Source organism: Salvelinus namaycush, chromosome 4 (assembly GCF_016432855.1).
Source record: "Salvelinus namaycush isolate Seneca chromosome 4, SaNama_1.0, whole genome shotgun sequence".
NCBI lineage: Eukaryota > Metazoa > Chordata > Actinopteri > Salmoniformes > Salmonidae > Salvelinus > Salvelinus namaycush.
In genome coordinates this window covers 70,954,680-70,970,720 of record NC_052310.1, presented here as the reverse complement: position 1 = coordinate 70,970,720, position 16,041 = coordinate 70,954,680, and the positions used below count along the sequence as shown (strand labels likewise).

The following is a 16,041-nucleotide window of genomic DNA, read 5'->3' as shown; positions in this document are numbered from 1 at the left end:
TTCTGTGTTATTTGGGTCTTGTGAGTGTGAGTACAGATGCTGCTGGCTCCAATAGAGGTTATGTACCAAGATGCTAATGTTCTGTGTTATTTGGGTCTTGTGAGTGTGAGTACAGATGCTGCTGGCTCCAATAGAGGTTATGTACCAAGATGATAATGTTCTGTGTTATTTGGGTCTTGTGAGTGTGAGTACAGATGCTGCTGGCTCCAATAGAGGTTATGTACCAAGATGCTAATGTTCTGTGTTATTTGGGTCTTGTGAGTGTGAGTACAGATGCTGCTGGCTCCAATAGAGGTTATGTACCAAGATGCTAATGTTCTGTGTTATTTGGGTCTTGTGAGTGTGAGTACAGATGCTGCTGGCTCCAATAGAGGTTATGTACCAAGATGCTAATGTTCTGTGTTATTTGGGTCTTGTGAGTGTGAGTACAGATGCTGCTGGCTCCAATAGAGGTTATGTACCAAGATGATAATGTTCTGTGTTATTTGGGTCTTGTGAGTGTGAGTACAGATGCTGCTGGCTCCAATAGAGGTTATGTACCAAGATGCTAATGTTCTGTGTTATTTGGGTCTTGTGAGTGTGAGTACAGATGCTGCTGGCTCCAATAGAGGTTATGTACCAAGATGATAATGTTCTGTGTTATTTGGGTCTTGTGAGTGTGAGTACAGATGCTGCTGGCTCCAATAGAGGTTATGTACCAAGATGCTAATGTTCTGTGTTATTTGGGTCTTGTGAGTGTGAGTACAGATGCTGCTGGCTCCAATAGAGGTTATGTACCAAGATGATAATGTTCTGTGTTATTTGGGTCTTGTGAGTACAGATGCTGCTGGCTCCAATAGAGGTTATGTACCAAGATGCTAATGTTCTGTGTTATTTGGGTCTTGTGAGTGTGAGTACAGATGCTGCTGGCTCCAATAGAGGTTATGTACCAAGATGATAATGTGCATACAAACAGCTGGTTACACAGGAGACAGTAATAACCATTGAGATCAAATCTATCAATCTCTCTCTACAGTAATAACAGAATCTTTAAGCACTGCCACTTCCATAGACATATTTTCTTCACATTTAAAATTACCACTAAACCTCTATGATGCCCCCGATGGTTATTCAAAAGTAACATCAATGACGGAACTGTTGAAACTAAGAATGGACTAGAAAGGACTCAAATATTCAGCCGACGGTAGAAGAGTGTGATATTGAAACACAGCGGTTTTGTATTTTGGCCTTTGCTGGAAATTAGTAAAGGTAGCCAATAAAAAAACACTGGGGGAAAACACTGGGGGAAAACACTGGGGAAAACACTGGGGAAAACACTGGGGGAAAACACTGGGGGAAAACACTGGGGGAAAACACTGGGGGAAAACACTGGGGGAAAACACTGGGGGGAAACACTGGGGGGAAAACACTGGGGGGAAAACACTGGGGGGAAAACACTGGGGGAAAACACTGGGGGAAAACACTGGGGGGAAACACTGGGGGAAAACACTGGGGGGAAACACTGGGGGAAAACACTGGGGGGAAACACTGGGGGAAAACACTGGGGGGAAACACTGGGGGGAAACACTGGGGGGAAACACTGGGGGGAAACACTGGGGGAAAACACTGGGGGAAAACACTGGGGGAAAACCGCTAGACAAGGCTACATTTACTTCTGAAACAACGTTTGCTTGACATGATCGCAGTGTGAGGGTACGCGCTGCCGATAACTGTGGGTTCACTATCAAATTGCTCCATTATAAGGGATGGACCAACCATCCTCACAACAAACAATAATTGGAACACAATCCTATCATCAAAAAATGCATGGGTCCCTATTCTGCTATTTAGCAAAATGTTTCATATTGTTCTGGCTCTCTGCCGTACAGTAAGTAGATGGTAAGTAACACAGGCGCTCTGCCATAGGTTGGTGTGAATAACAACAGACAAGGAAGTGAACTACTTACTATTCTGCTAATCTCTCAAACCACCTGTCAGAATAAAATACCAGTAAGAGAACACACACACACACACACACACACACACACACACACACACACACACACACACACACACACACACACACACACACACACACACACACACACACACACACACACACACACACACACACACAATTAGCGAGCTTCTACAGTTAACGGGCTGTTCATTAACCAGACTACTAGTAACCACATTACTCTTGCCTCTACATTAAAAACATACGCTCATATCATTCACTGTATCCCACACAGGCCCACAAAAAGTGTGGCCCTCAAGGCAAGTCTTAGCAGCCAAATCCTGAAATAGGAATTATGTTTTCTCTCACCCCACAATGAACTACTGCAGAACTGCTCAAAGTCAATGATTCACCATATTTGTTTCTTCGACCCACAATCCACCAATCAATCCAGCAAGAGTCAGCACTTTACACCCACCAACACTAGAGGGCAGCAAACTCATAAATCACACTGCCTGCATGTTGTAAGTTTGTAGCTTGAAAAAACTTTCCCTAGATGATGAAAAACCACAGCTTTTGCTGATTTCACACCCTCTGAACTGTTGAAAATTCATTTATAAAGCACCTTACCAGAAATAACAGACACAGAAAAAACATGGTTTTGCTTGTTTCACAGCTTCCTGCATTAAACCAGTGTAACTCAATTTTAAAAGCACCTTACCAGCATTAACAAACACAGAAAAACTGTTTGCATGTCACGAGGTTGTAGTGTGAAACAACTGTTCACCATAGGCATGGCTTGTTTCATAAACATCAGCATTAAAGCAGTGCAAACACAGCAAAATGCCTTGCTAATAGCCATTGTTTGACAAACACCTGCATCAAACCAATGTAAATTAATAACAAAGCATCGTACCTGCGTTAACTATGGCATCGACCTCGAGGATGGTGATGTCACCCTTGTAGAGAGATACTTTGTCTCTCAGAAGGTCCTTCTGCTCCTCTTCCTCTGTCACTGGAAACAACAAGAGCAGGGGTGTATTCATTTGCCACACCTTGCAGGTACACAAGAGCATGGGTTTGTTCATTAGCTACACTGTACAGGTACTCTTAAAGACAGGACCAGAAATAAAGACAGATTACTCGTTTTTTAGCTTAGTTCTTCTTGTCACTGTCCTTGTGGAATACTGTACATCTGGAATGAGCCATATCGTTGTTGTCCTATAGACTAGTGCATTATTGAGGGTTTAAAAGAGTAAACTTACAGACACAAACACACAGCCTGCCAGCAAGCCAGACAGACAAACACACAGACAAACACAGCCAGACACCCAAACACACTAACAGACTAACAGACATACAGTGCATTCGGAAAGTATTCAGACCCTTTCCCTTATTCCACATTTTGTGACGTTACAGCCTTATTCTAAAATGGATTAAATAAAAATGTTCCTCATCAATCTACACGCAGTACCCCATAATGACAAAGCGAAAACAGGTTTTTACAAATGTTTGCAAATGTATTAAAAATAAACAACAGAAATACCTTATTTACATAAGTATTCAGACCCTTTTCCATGAGACTCGAAATTGAGCTCAGGTGCATCCTGTTTCCATTGATCATCCTTGAGATGTTTCTACGACTTGATTGGTAAATTCAATTGATTGGACATGATTTGGAAAGGCACACAGCTATCTTTATAATATCCCACAGTTGACAGTGCATGTCAGAGTAAAAACCAAGCCATGAGGTCAAAGGAATCGTTCGTAGAGCTCCGAGACAGAATTATGTTGAGGTACAGATCTGGGGAATGGTACCAAAACATTTCTGCAGCATTGAAGGTTCCCAAGAACACAGTGACTTCCATCATTCTTAAATGGAAGAAGTTTGGAACCACCAAGACTCTTCCTAGAGCTGGCCGCCCGGCCAAACTGAGCTATCGGGTGAGAAGGGTCTTGGTCAGCGAGGTGACCAAGAACCCGATGATCACTCTGACAGAGCTCCAGAGTTCCTCTGTGGAGATGGACGAACCTTCCAGAAGGACAACAATCTCTGCAGCACCCCACCAATCAGGACCTTATGGTAGAGTGGCCAGACGGAAGCCACTCCTCAGTCAAAGGCATATAAAGGACTCTCAGACCATGAGAAACAAGATTCTCTGGTCTGATGAAATCAAGATTGAACTCTTTGGCCTGAATGCCAAGTGCCACGTCTGGAGGTAACCTGGCACCATCCCTACGGTGAAGCATGGTGGTGGCAGCATCATGCTGTGGGGATGTTTTTCAGCAGGGACTAGGAGACTAGTCAGGATCGAGCGAAAGATGAACGGTGCAAAGTACAGAGAGATCCTTGATGAAAAGCTGCTCCAGAGCACTCAGGACCTCAGAATTCCAACAGGACAACGACCCTAAGCACACAGCCAAGACAAAGGAGGAGTGGCTTGGGGACAAGTCTCTGAATGTCCTTGAGTGGCCCAGCCAGACTTCAACCTGATCGACATCTCTGGAGACCTGAAAATAGCTGTGCAGCGACGCTCCCCATCCAACCTGACAGAACTTGAGAGGATCTGCAGAGAAGAACGGGAGAAACTCCCCAAATACAGGTGTGCCAAGCTTGTAGCGTCATACCGAAGACTCAAGGCTGTAATCGCTGCCAAAGATCCTTATCCCTCTCTGTGATTTGAGCGGGCAGTGTGTGTGTGTGTGTGTGTGTGTGTGTGTGTGTGTGTGTGTGTGTGTGTGTGTGTGTGTGTGTGTGTGTGTATAACATGTATCTATCTATACAGGTACTGGCTGGCCTACCCTCCTAGACTTTGATTGTTTTTTGTAATATTATCCTATTTATGTATTCATTAATTTTACTACAGTAAATGTTTTATTTTATGCACTTTTGAGATTATTCTTGTAATGAAAAGCACCTTACAAATGTAATATATTATTATTACCATTATTATGTGGCCAAACTAGTCTGTGTCAAAGTGTAGTCTAGTCAAGAGTTAAATTGTACAATCTGATATAAAAAGCTTAATCATCACAGGCATTGACAACTCGACGATAACATTTTATTTTCCAAGACAACGCTAACTTTATAAGCGAGTTGGGCAAACTGAAAAGATTACAGGCTTGGATTGATTCCTCTGTCCTTGTCTCTTCCCTTGAAGGGCAGCTGTCTTTTCCCATGAATTAAACATCACAGGGTTGATGGATGGGAGGGGTTGAGGGTAGCTGAAGGATGGGACTAAAAACAAATAAAAGATAACTATTGTAAAATATGCTGTGTACATAAAATGTATATAGTATGTATAAGCTGGAAGTAGAAGCCTAAGTGTTGTTGTTCATTAGTTTACTCCAATTAGGGGTGGTAGGGTTAGGGGGGGAAAAAGGAACATACACTACTGTTCAAAAGTTTGGGGTCACTTAGAAATGTTCTTGTTTGTGAAAGAAAAGCATTTTTTTTGTCCATTAAAATAACATCAAATTGATCAGAAATACAGTGTAGACATTGTTAATGTTGTAAATGATTATTGTAGCTGGAAACGGCAGATTTTTTATGGAATATCTACATAAGCGTACAGAGGCCCATTATCAGCAACCATCACTCCTGTGTTCCAATGGCACGTTGGAATTCTTGGAATTCTCTCAACCAACTTCATGAGGTAGTCACCTGGAATGCATTTCAATTAGCAGGTGTGCCTTGTTAAAAGTTAATTTGTGGAATTTCTTTCTTAATGCGTTTGAGCCAATCAGTTGTGTTGTGACAAGGTAGGGGTGGTATACAGAAGAGAGTCCTATTTGGTAAAAGACCAAGTCCATATTATGGCAAGAACAGCTCAAATAAGCAAAGAGAAACGACAGTCCATCATTACTTTAAGACATGAAGGTCAGTCAATAAAGAACATTTCAAGAACTTTGAAAGTTTCTTCAAGTGCACTCGCAAAAACCATCAAGCGCTATGATGAAACTGGCTCTCATGAGGACTGCCACAGGAAAGAAAGACCCAGAGTTACCTCTGCTGCAGAGGATAAGTTCATTAGAGTTACCAGCCTCTAAAATTGCAGCCCAAATAAATGCTTCACAGAGTTCAAGTAACAGAAACATCTCAACATCAACTGTTCAGAGGAGACTGCGTGAATCAGGCCTTCATGGTCAAATTGCTGCAACAAAAAAAACACTACTAAAAGGACACCAATATGAAGAAGAGTTGCTTGGGCGAGATGAGCACTTTTTGACTGCGAGATGAGGTGAGGTGAGCTAGGTTCCCAGATTTCTGCTGGGTAAATGGTATTTTTGTCTGATGAGAGCATTGTTACATGTTGCCAGCACTTCATGTATTTTCCTGTATTTATGGCAGTATACTACCTGCCGGTGGAAATCTGTCCTTTGGTCTGATGAGACCAAATTTGAGATTTTTGGTTCCAACCGCCGTGTCTTTGTGAGATGCAGAGTAGTTAACAGATGATATCCGCATATGTGGTTCCCACCGTGAAGAATAGAGGTGGTGGTGTGATGGTGTGGGGGTGCTTTGCTGGTGACACGGTCAGTGATTTATTTAGAATTCAAGGCACACTTAACTAGCATGGATACCAAAGCATTCTGCAGCAATACGCCATCCCATCTGGTTTGCGCTTAGTGGGACTATCAGTTGTTTTTCAACAGGACAATGACCCAACACACCTCCAGGCTGTGTAAGGGCTATTTGACCAAGAAGGAGAGTGCTGCATCAGATGACCTGGCCTCCACAATTACCCGACCTCAACGCAATTGAGATGGTTTGGGATGAGTTGGACCGCAGACTGAAGGAAAAGCAGTCAACAAGTGCTCAGCATTTGTGGGAACTCCTTCAAGACTGTTGGAAAAGTATTCCAGGTGAAGCTGGTTGAGAGAATGCCAAGAGTGTGCAAAGCTGTCATCAAGGCAAATGGTGGCTATTTAGAAGATATATTTTGATATGTTTAACACTTTTTTGGTTACTACATGATTACATGTGTTATTTCATAGTTTTGATGTCTTCATTATTATTCTACAATGTAGAAAATATTAAAAATAAAGAAAAACCCTTGAATGAGTAGTTGTGTCCAAACTTTAGACTGGTACTGTATATTTTTTGTATATATTTACAAAAAAATATATATGGGAGGTTGGAAATGATGCAGACAATTACATTTATGGAAGCCACAAAAAAAACGAACAGCAGTGTGACACAGAGGCTAAGAGATATTTACATGTTAGTAATTTAGCAGACGCTGTTACTATTAATGGGAGTGCATTACACAGAGCGGCAAAGTTGCTTTGCTGGTTGTCATAAGCGTAAGATGGTGGCCTTGAAGGGTTATGTCAATCTTATGACAGTGTTATTAAGCTGTTATGTCATGAGGTGACAAGTAAAAGCAATACTTTAAAGGCTAGAGTTGAAGATTGAAATTGGGAAGTTGTTCCCTTTGAATGTCTCTTCAGGTGAACTAGCTTATTCATTGTTCAGATTCATTGCTTAGTCTGATTATTAGTCAGCAGTCTCCACATCAATAGGCTCAGCCTCTGGTGGGGATCTCTGGACCTGTTCCAATACTTTAGAAATGCATCCTTCCTTCCTTGAAGTAAGCACAGATTTTTTAGTGATTGGATAGGTGTAAGGTCACTTTCACCAATACTCTACCAATTCAGACTTGTGATCACTTAAAGAAAGTAAGGAAGGAAGGAAGGAAGGGAGGAAGGATTTCTGAACAATTCGAACAAGGCCTCTGAGTGTATCTCTCACCTTCTGTGCTCTGAGACTGTTTCCAGGTGTTGATTTGGTCCAGAGGTACATATTCAGACCGACGGTACTCCTTACGCCTCTCCTCCAATGACATATTCAACACTCTGTCTGAAGGGAAGAATAAATAGACCATTTTAGAACAAACTACTCCATTTTAGAACATAAGTAAATTTTAGAACAAACTACTCCATTTTAGAACATATGTCAATTTTAGAACATAATAGTCAATTTTAGAACAAAAATGTCAATTTAAGTAACAAAGTAACAAACAAAAAAATTTGTCACACAAACAAATGAGTGAGCGTGGAATATCATAGTAGGACAGTCTGGACATCCAGGCTCAGAATATTGTTACAGCACCAGAGAGAGGAGTTTGGCGATTGAGGCGAGATGAGGTGAGGTGAGCTAGGTTCCCAGATTTCTGCTGGGTAAATGGTATTTTTGTCTGATGAGAGCATTGTTACATGTTGCCAGCACTTCATGTATTTTCCTGTATTTATGGCAGTATACTACCTGCCAGTGATGTATACTTTTTTTTTTTTTTTTTTAAGTGAATTCATTAATATAATGCAGGAAGTTGTGTTTGTAAAACAAAGTTTTCAAGTAAGTCTTGAAATAAGTGACATGATTTTCAGGTGAGGCTGAGCTAAGAATATTACAGTCACTATATAAGCCACTCCGTAAGCCACTCCACCCCCACCCCTCCCACCCCACCCCACCCCCCGTATGGTTAAAACTGTTAAACATTTTCCTCCATTCCCCAGACTGATGTAGTTTTATTCTACATGAATGACTAAAGGAGGGGGGAAGTTTTAGCTGGTCATTAAACACAATAGTGCGCTTTGGTTTACAGCCCTACAACGGTCTGTCGCTCTCACAAACAAACTTTCACCGGACTACTTATAACTTATACATACAATGTGATGAGAACTGAGGAGAGAGGGGGAACACTGAAACATCTGGTCTGCATTACTATTCATTACTAACAAAAAGGGAGTTATTTCAGCTCTTTGATTACGTCAGAGATTGTTCTACCTGCCATCCCTGTTTATACTGTGTGTGGAGGTGAACAGCCAGTGAAGAGTGCATATGATACGGCAAACTTACAAAACAGAGCAGGAGAGAACTTTGACTACAGTTGGTGGGCGGCAGGTAGCCTAGCGGTTAACAGTAACCAAAGGTCGCTGATTCGAAATCTTCGAGCCGAAGAACAAATTCTTATTTTCAATGACTTGGATGACGCTGGGCCAATTGTGCGCTGCCCTATGGAACTCCAAATCACGGCAGGATGTGATACAGCCTAGATTCAAACCAGGGACTGTAGTGACGCCTCTTGCACTGAGATGCAGTGCCTGAGACCACTGCGCCACTTGGGAGCCACCCCTTGAGCAAGGCACTAAACCCTACTTGCTCCTGTCAGTCGCTCTGAATAAGAGCGCTTGCTAATTGACTAAAATGTAAACGGAAAGTGCCTTATAGTAACATATTGTAAGCTAGAATGAGAGCATCTGTGACTAGGCCTAACACTTTATAATGGTGTGACTAGGCCTAACACTTTATAATGGTGTGACTGGGCCTAACACTTTATAATGGTGTGACTAGGCCTAACACTTTATAATGGTGTGACTGGGCCTAACACTTTATAATGGTGTGACTAGGCCTAACACTTTATAATGGTGTGACTAGGCCTAACACTTTATAAATGGTGTGACTGGGCCTAACACTTTATAATGGTGTGACTAGACCTAACACTTTATAATGGTGTGACTAGGCCTAACACGTTATAATGGTGTGACTAGACCTAACACGTTATAATGGTGTGACTAGGCCTAACACTATAATGGTGTGACTGGGCCTAACACTTTATAATGGTGTGACTAGACCTAACACTATAATGGTGTGACTGGGCCTAACACTTTATAATGGTGTGACTGGGCCTAACACTTTATAATGATACAGAATTCTTAGAGATGACGATTGTTTTGTAATAGCCTACTGGGCAGTGGGTTGTGTGTGGGCTACATCTTGCCTGGTTCACATTAGAGTAATAAATATATACACTGCAGTATGTTAATCTACCGGACCTGAGGAAAGTGTTTAAGAATGGTTAGAAGAAAATAGACAAATAAAACACACTTAAGCCCATGATAAAATCCTGACAACATTGTAACTATAACAGTTATTATTACCTCTCTATATCTATGTAGCATCATATGTGTTATTCATAATGATAAAATAGTATCATAGGCAAAACATTGGGCTCATATTACACATAAGCTAACTGTTTACAATAGCCCCTTCATGCCATGATAGACTTAGCTACCTACCTACCTATTTATCTATCAGTCGGGCTCTGTCTTGAGAGCCATTGTCATTCATTCTAACAGGTGAACTTGCAGAAATACACGGCCTACTGGACAAGCCTCGAGTAGCTGCTGTATGCCTTGCTAAAGTCCCCAAACGCACCGTGTGTATATATGTGTGTAAACTAAACGTGGGTTACTGTTATGACAGCAGCGGTGTGGTAATTGTGCGTTTGTCTTATATGGTTCGGTACCAGGCTGAGGCACAGGCGCATCCTGCTTAGCGCAACATCTGTAGGCTTCGCGGGCTCGCATATGACGGGATGCTGGTGTATGTAGCCAGCCCTATAAAAAGTGCCTTATAATCAACAGCCGGTGCTCACCGATATCCTGGACTGTCAGATAGATAGTCTATGGCAGACGATCAAGCTGTAAAGGCATGGGAGACATGGAGAGAGATGATGGTACAGATTCATTGTAATGGTCCCCAACCCCAAAATAAGTCTTCTTACCTTTCTCTGTCTTCCAGTCCTTTTTCTTTCTGCTCATGGTGCCGTGGTGATAGGACTTGGAGTTCGTGTTTTTTGACTGTGGCAACCCCAGACTCGAAGCGTATGGTAGGACCGGTGAACTGAAAGAGAAAGTAAAACAACCCCGGAGCTAGCAGCTTAACCCACGACGTCTCTCTCACCTGTGAAACTGTCAAGATTTCTATGGACCCCAGTAATGCAGGCTCGATGCAACCTAGCCTGATGAGCCCCGTAAATTACGTTGTTGGAATCACGGCCAAGCGATTGGCTGTCGGAGACAAGGAAGTAGATGTGCGATAGGAGCGACTGATGTGGCAGTCAGAGTGATTGGCCACAATAGTGGAATTTGCTGTTCGCCTTCAAAATAAAGTCCCCCATTGAAACTGATCCAAACGGATACAAATAGTGGAATAATGCCATATTTGGAATAGATAATGCTAAACAAGTTTGGACTGTTGTTATATAACTTACAAATAAATACAATAATTAATTAATTTGACAATGAACTGTCAATGAAAAAAACAGTTATATGTATTAGACTGCACAATTGCAATGGGGGCATACATATATGCACCGTACAACCTTACCAACTCTTTCCTTACTTAACTTGGAATTGTAATCTTTGGGTGTCACTGAGTAGTAGGCGGATGCCCCATTTCATGAGTGCAAACTTCATAGGTAAGGCTGTACAGTGCATATATGTAGGCCCCAAATGCAATTATCTAATACATCCACAGCAGTGGAGGCTGCTGAGGGGAGGACAGCTCATAATAATGGCTGGAATGGAGCAAATGGAATGGCATCAAACACGTGTTTGATGTATTTGATACTATTGCATTGATTCTGCTCCAGCCATTGCCATGAGCCCATCCTCCCCAATTAAAGTGTTTTTTTTACTGTTTTTTGTCAAATTAATTAATTATTGTAGTTATTTATACAACATACCAACCTTGTTTAGCATTATCTAGTCCAAATATAACATTATTCCACTATTTGTATCCATTCCAATCAGTTTCAATGAGGAACTATTATTTTGAATGCAAACCGCAAATTCCATTATTGTGGCAAATGCTTATTGTGGCTAGCTTCACACAGGTAAGCGCCATGAGGCAGGTTAGGTTGATTCGTCCTACTCCACCACTTGATGTGCGAGGTGGTCGGGTAGCAACGCCAGGCTGTACCTCTGTAAATCTGGACAGCAGGCTTGATGGGGATGGTGAGGATGGGGGCAGGGCCATAGCATAGATATGGAAAGAGGCCTCATCATTGTATCTGTGCCATCTGTACATTAAAAACTGTAATATCTTATGTTGCACCGAGTTGTGGCTGAACGATGACATGAATAACATACAGCTGGCGGGGTTTACGCTGCATTGGCAAGATAGAACAGCCACCTCTGGTAAGATAAGTGGTGGCGGTCTGTATATATTTGTAAACAACAGCTGGTGCACGAAATCTAATAGTAAGGAACTCTCAAGGTTTTGCTCGTGATAAACTGTAGACCACACTATTTACCAAGAGAGTTTTCATCTATATTCTTCATAGCTGTCTATTTACCACCACAAACCGATGCTGGCATTAAGACCGCACTCAATGAGCTGTATACGGCCATAAGCAAACAGGAAAATGCTCATCCAGATGTAGCGCTCCTAGTGGCCGGGGACTTTAATGCAGGTAAGCTTAAATCAGTTTTACCTAATTTCTATCAGCATGTTAAATGTGCAACCAGAGGAAGAAAAACCCTAGACCACCTTTACTCCACACACAGAGACGCATACAAAGCTCTCCCTCGCCCCCTATTTGGCAAATCTGACCATAATTCTATCCTCCTGATTCCTGCTTACAAGCAAAAACTAAAGCAGGAACTACCAGTGACTCAGTCAATAAAGAAGTGGTCAGATGATGCAGATGCTAAGCTACAGGACTGATTTGCTAGCACAGACTGGAATCAAATCAAATCAATTGTATTTATATAGCCCTTCTTACATCAGCTGATATCTCAAATGCTGTACAGAAACCCAGCCTAAAACCCCAAACAGCAAGCAATGCAGGTGTAGAAGCACGGTGGCTAGGAAAAACTCCCTAGAAAGGCAAGAACCTAGGAAGAAACCTAGAGAGGAACCAGACTATGAGGGGTGGCCAGTCCTCTTCTGCCTGTGCCGGGTGGAGATTATAACAGAACATGGCCAAGATGTTCAAATGTTCATAAATGACCAGCATGGTCAAATAATAATAATCACAGTAGTTGTCGAGGGTGCAGCAAGTCAGCACCTCAGGAGTAAATGTCAGTTGGCTTTTCATAGCCAATCATTAAGAGTATCTCTACCGCTCCTGCTGTCTCTAGAGAGTTGAAAACAGCAGGTCTGGGACAGGTAGCAGGTCAGGGTTCCATAGCCGCAGGCAGAACAGTTGAAACTGAAGCAGCAGCACGGCCAGGTGGACTGGGGACAGCAAGGAGTCATCATGCCAGGTAGTCCTGAGGCATGGTCCTAGGGCTCAGGTCCTCCGAGAGAGAGAAACAAAGAAAGAGAGAAAGAGAGAATTAGAAAGAGCATACTTAAATTCACACAGGACACCAGATAAGACAGGAGAAGTACTCCAGATATAACAAACCGACCCTAGCCCCCCGACATATAAACTACTGCAGCATAAATACTGGAGGCTGAGACAGGAGGGGTCAGGAGACACTGTGGCCCAATCCGATGACACCCCCGGACAGGGCCAAACAGGAAGGATATAACCCCACCCACTTTGCCAAAGCACAGCCCCCACACCACTAGAGGGATATCTTCAACCACCAACTTACCATCCTGAGACAAGGCCGAGTATAGCCCACAAAGATCTCCGCCACGGCACAACCCAAGGGGGGCGCCAACCCAGACAGGAAGATCACGTCAGTGACTCAACCCACTCACGCACACCTCCTAGGGATGGCATGAAAGAGCACCAGTAAGCCAGTGACTCAGCCCCTGTAATAGGGTTAGAGGCAGATAATTCCAGTGGAGAGAGGGGAACCGGCCAGGCAGAGACAGCAAGGGCGGTTCGTTGCTCCAGAGCCTTTCCGTTCACCTTCACACTCCTGGGCCAGACTACACTCAATCATATGACCCACTGAAGAGATGACTCTTCAGTAAAGACTTAAAGGTTGAGACCGAGTCTGCGTCTCTCTATTTTATTATTATTTATTTTTTTACCCCCTTTTCTCCCCAATTTCGTAGTATCCAATTGTTAGTAGTTACTATCTTGTCTCATCGCTACAACTCCCATACGGGCTCGGGAGAGACGAAGGTCGAAAGCCATGCGTCCTCCGAAACACAACCCAACCAAGCCGCACTGCTTCTTAACACAGCGCGCATCCAACCCGGAAGCCAGCCGCACCAATGTGTCGGAGGAAACACCGTGCACCTGGCGACCTGGTTAGCGTGCACTGCGCCTGGCCCGCCACAGGAGTCGCTAGTACGCGATGAGACAAGGATAACCCTACCGGCCAAACCCTCCCTAACCCGGACGACGCTAGGCCAATTGTGCATCTCTCACATGGGTAGGCAGACCATTCCATAAAAATGGAGCTCTATAGGAGAAAGCCCTGCCTCCAGCTGTTTGCTTAAAAATTCTAGGGACAATTAGGAGGCCTGCGTCTTGTGACCGTAGCGTACGTGTAGGTATGTACGGCAGGACCAAATCGGAAAGATAGGTAGGAGCAAGCCCATGTAATGCTTTGTAGGTTAGCAGTAAAACCTTGAAATCAGCCCTTGCCTTAACAGGAAGCCAGTGTAGGGAGGCTTGCACTGGAGTAATATGATCAAATTTTTGGGTTCTAGTCAGGATTCTAGCAGCCATATTTAGCACTAACTGAAGTTTATTTAGTGCTTTATCCGGGTAGCCGGAAAGTAGAGCATTCCAGTAGTCTAACCTAGAAGTAACAAAAGCATGGATTCATTTTTCTGCATCATTTTTGGACAGAAAGTTTCTGATTTTTGCAATGTTACGTAGATGGGAAAAAAGCTGTCCTTGAAACAGTCTTGATATGTTCGTCAAAAGAGAGATCAGGGTCCAGAGTAACGCCGAGGTCCTTCACAGTTTTATTTGAGACGACTTTACAACCATCAAGATTAATTGTCAGATTCAACAGAAGATCTCTTTGTTTCTTGGGACCTAGAACAAGCATCTCTGTTTTGTCCGAGATTAAAAGTAGAAAGTTTGCAGCCATCCACTTCCTTATGTCTGAAACACAGGCTTCTAGCGAGGGCAATTTTGGGGCTTCACCATGTTTCATTGAAATGTACAGCTGTGTGTCATCTGCATAGCAGTGAAAGTTAACATTATGTTTTCGAATGACATCCCCAAGAGGTAAAATATATAATGAAAACAATAGTGGTCCTAAAACGGAACCTTGAGGAACACCGAAATTTACAGTTGATTTGTCAGAGGACAAACCATTCACAGAGACAAACTGATATCTTTCCGACAGATAAGATCTAAACCAGGCCAGAACTTGTCCGTATAGACCAATTTGGGTTTCCAATCTCTCCAAAAGAATGTGGTGATCGATGGTATCAAAGGCAGCACTAAGGTCTAGGAGCACGAGGACAGATGCAGAGCCTCGGTCTGACGCCATTAAAAGGTCATTTACCACCTTCACAAGTGCAGTCTCAGTGCTATGATGGGGTCTAAAACCAGACTGAAGCATTTCGTATACATTGTTTGTCTTCAGGAAGGCAGTGAGTTTTGAGAGGAATGGAAGATTCGATATAGGCCGATAGTTTTTTATATTTTCTGGGTCAAGGTTTGGCTTTTTCAAGAGAGGCTTTATTACTGCCACTTTTAGTGAGTTTGGTACACATCCGGTGGATAGAGAGCCGTTTATTATGTTCAACATAGGAGGGTCAAGCACAGGAAGCAGCTCTTTCAGTAGTTTAGTTGGAATAGGGTCCAGTATGCAGCTTGAAGTTTTAGAGGCCATGATTATTTTCATCATTGTGTCAAGAGATATAGTACTAAAACACTTAAGTGTCTCTCTTGATCCTAGGTCCTGGCAGAGTTGTGCAGAATCAGGACAACTGAGCTTTGGAAGAATACGCAGATTTAAAGAGGAGTCCGTAATTTGCTTTCTAATGATCATGATCTTTTCCTCAAAGAAGTTCATGAATTTATTACTGCTGAAGTGAAAGCCATCCTCACTTGGGGAATGCTGCTTTTTAGTTAGCTTTGCGACAGTATCAAAAATAAATGTAGGATTGTTCTTATTTTCCTCAATTAAGTTGGAAAAATAGGATGATCGAGCAGCAGTGAGGGCTCTTCGATACTGCACGGTACTGTCTTTCCAAGCTAGTCGGAAGACTTCCAGTTTGGTGTGGCGCCATTTCCGTTCCAGTTTTCTGGAAGCTTGCTTCAGAGCTCGGGTATTTTCTGTATACCAAGGGAGCTAGTTTCTTATGACAAATGTTTTTGGTTTATAGGGGTGCAACTGCATCTAGGGTATTGTGCAAGGTTAAATTAAGTTCCTCAGTTAGGTGG

At 42.8% G+C, this 16,041-nt stretch overlaps 1 protein-coding gene across 1 annotated transcript in view; it reads right to left on the bottom strand.

Annotated features, from left to right (window-relative positions):
* macrod2 (mono-ADP ribosylhydrolase 2) overlaps nt 1-10,724 on the bottom strand; it is a gene marked incomplete at its 3' end in the record, with an annotated part of 1,144,860 nt that extends 1,134,136 nt beyond the window's left edge. Inside the window, exons 1-3 of the mRNA XM_038990908.1 lie at nt 10,507-10,724; nt 7,692-7,799; nt 2,853-2,951 (exon numbers count right to left, since the gene is read on the bottom strand). Of these exons, the coding sequence (XP_038846836.1) occupies nt 2,853-2,951; nt 7,692-7,799; nt 10,507-10,543 (244 nt within the window). The remainder of the gene's footprint in view (nt 1-2,852; nt 2,952-7,691; nt 7,800-10,506) is intronic.
* Between the last annotated feature and the right edge of the window lie 5,317 nt (nt 10,725-16,041).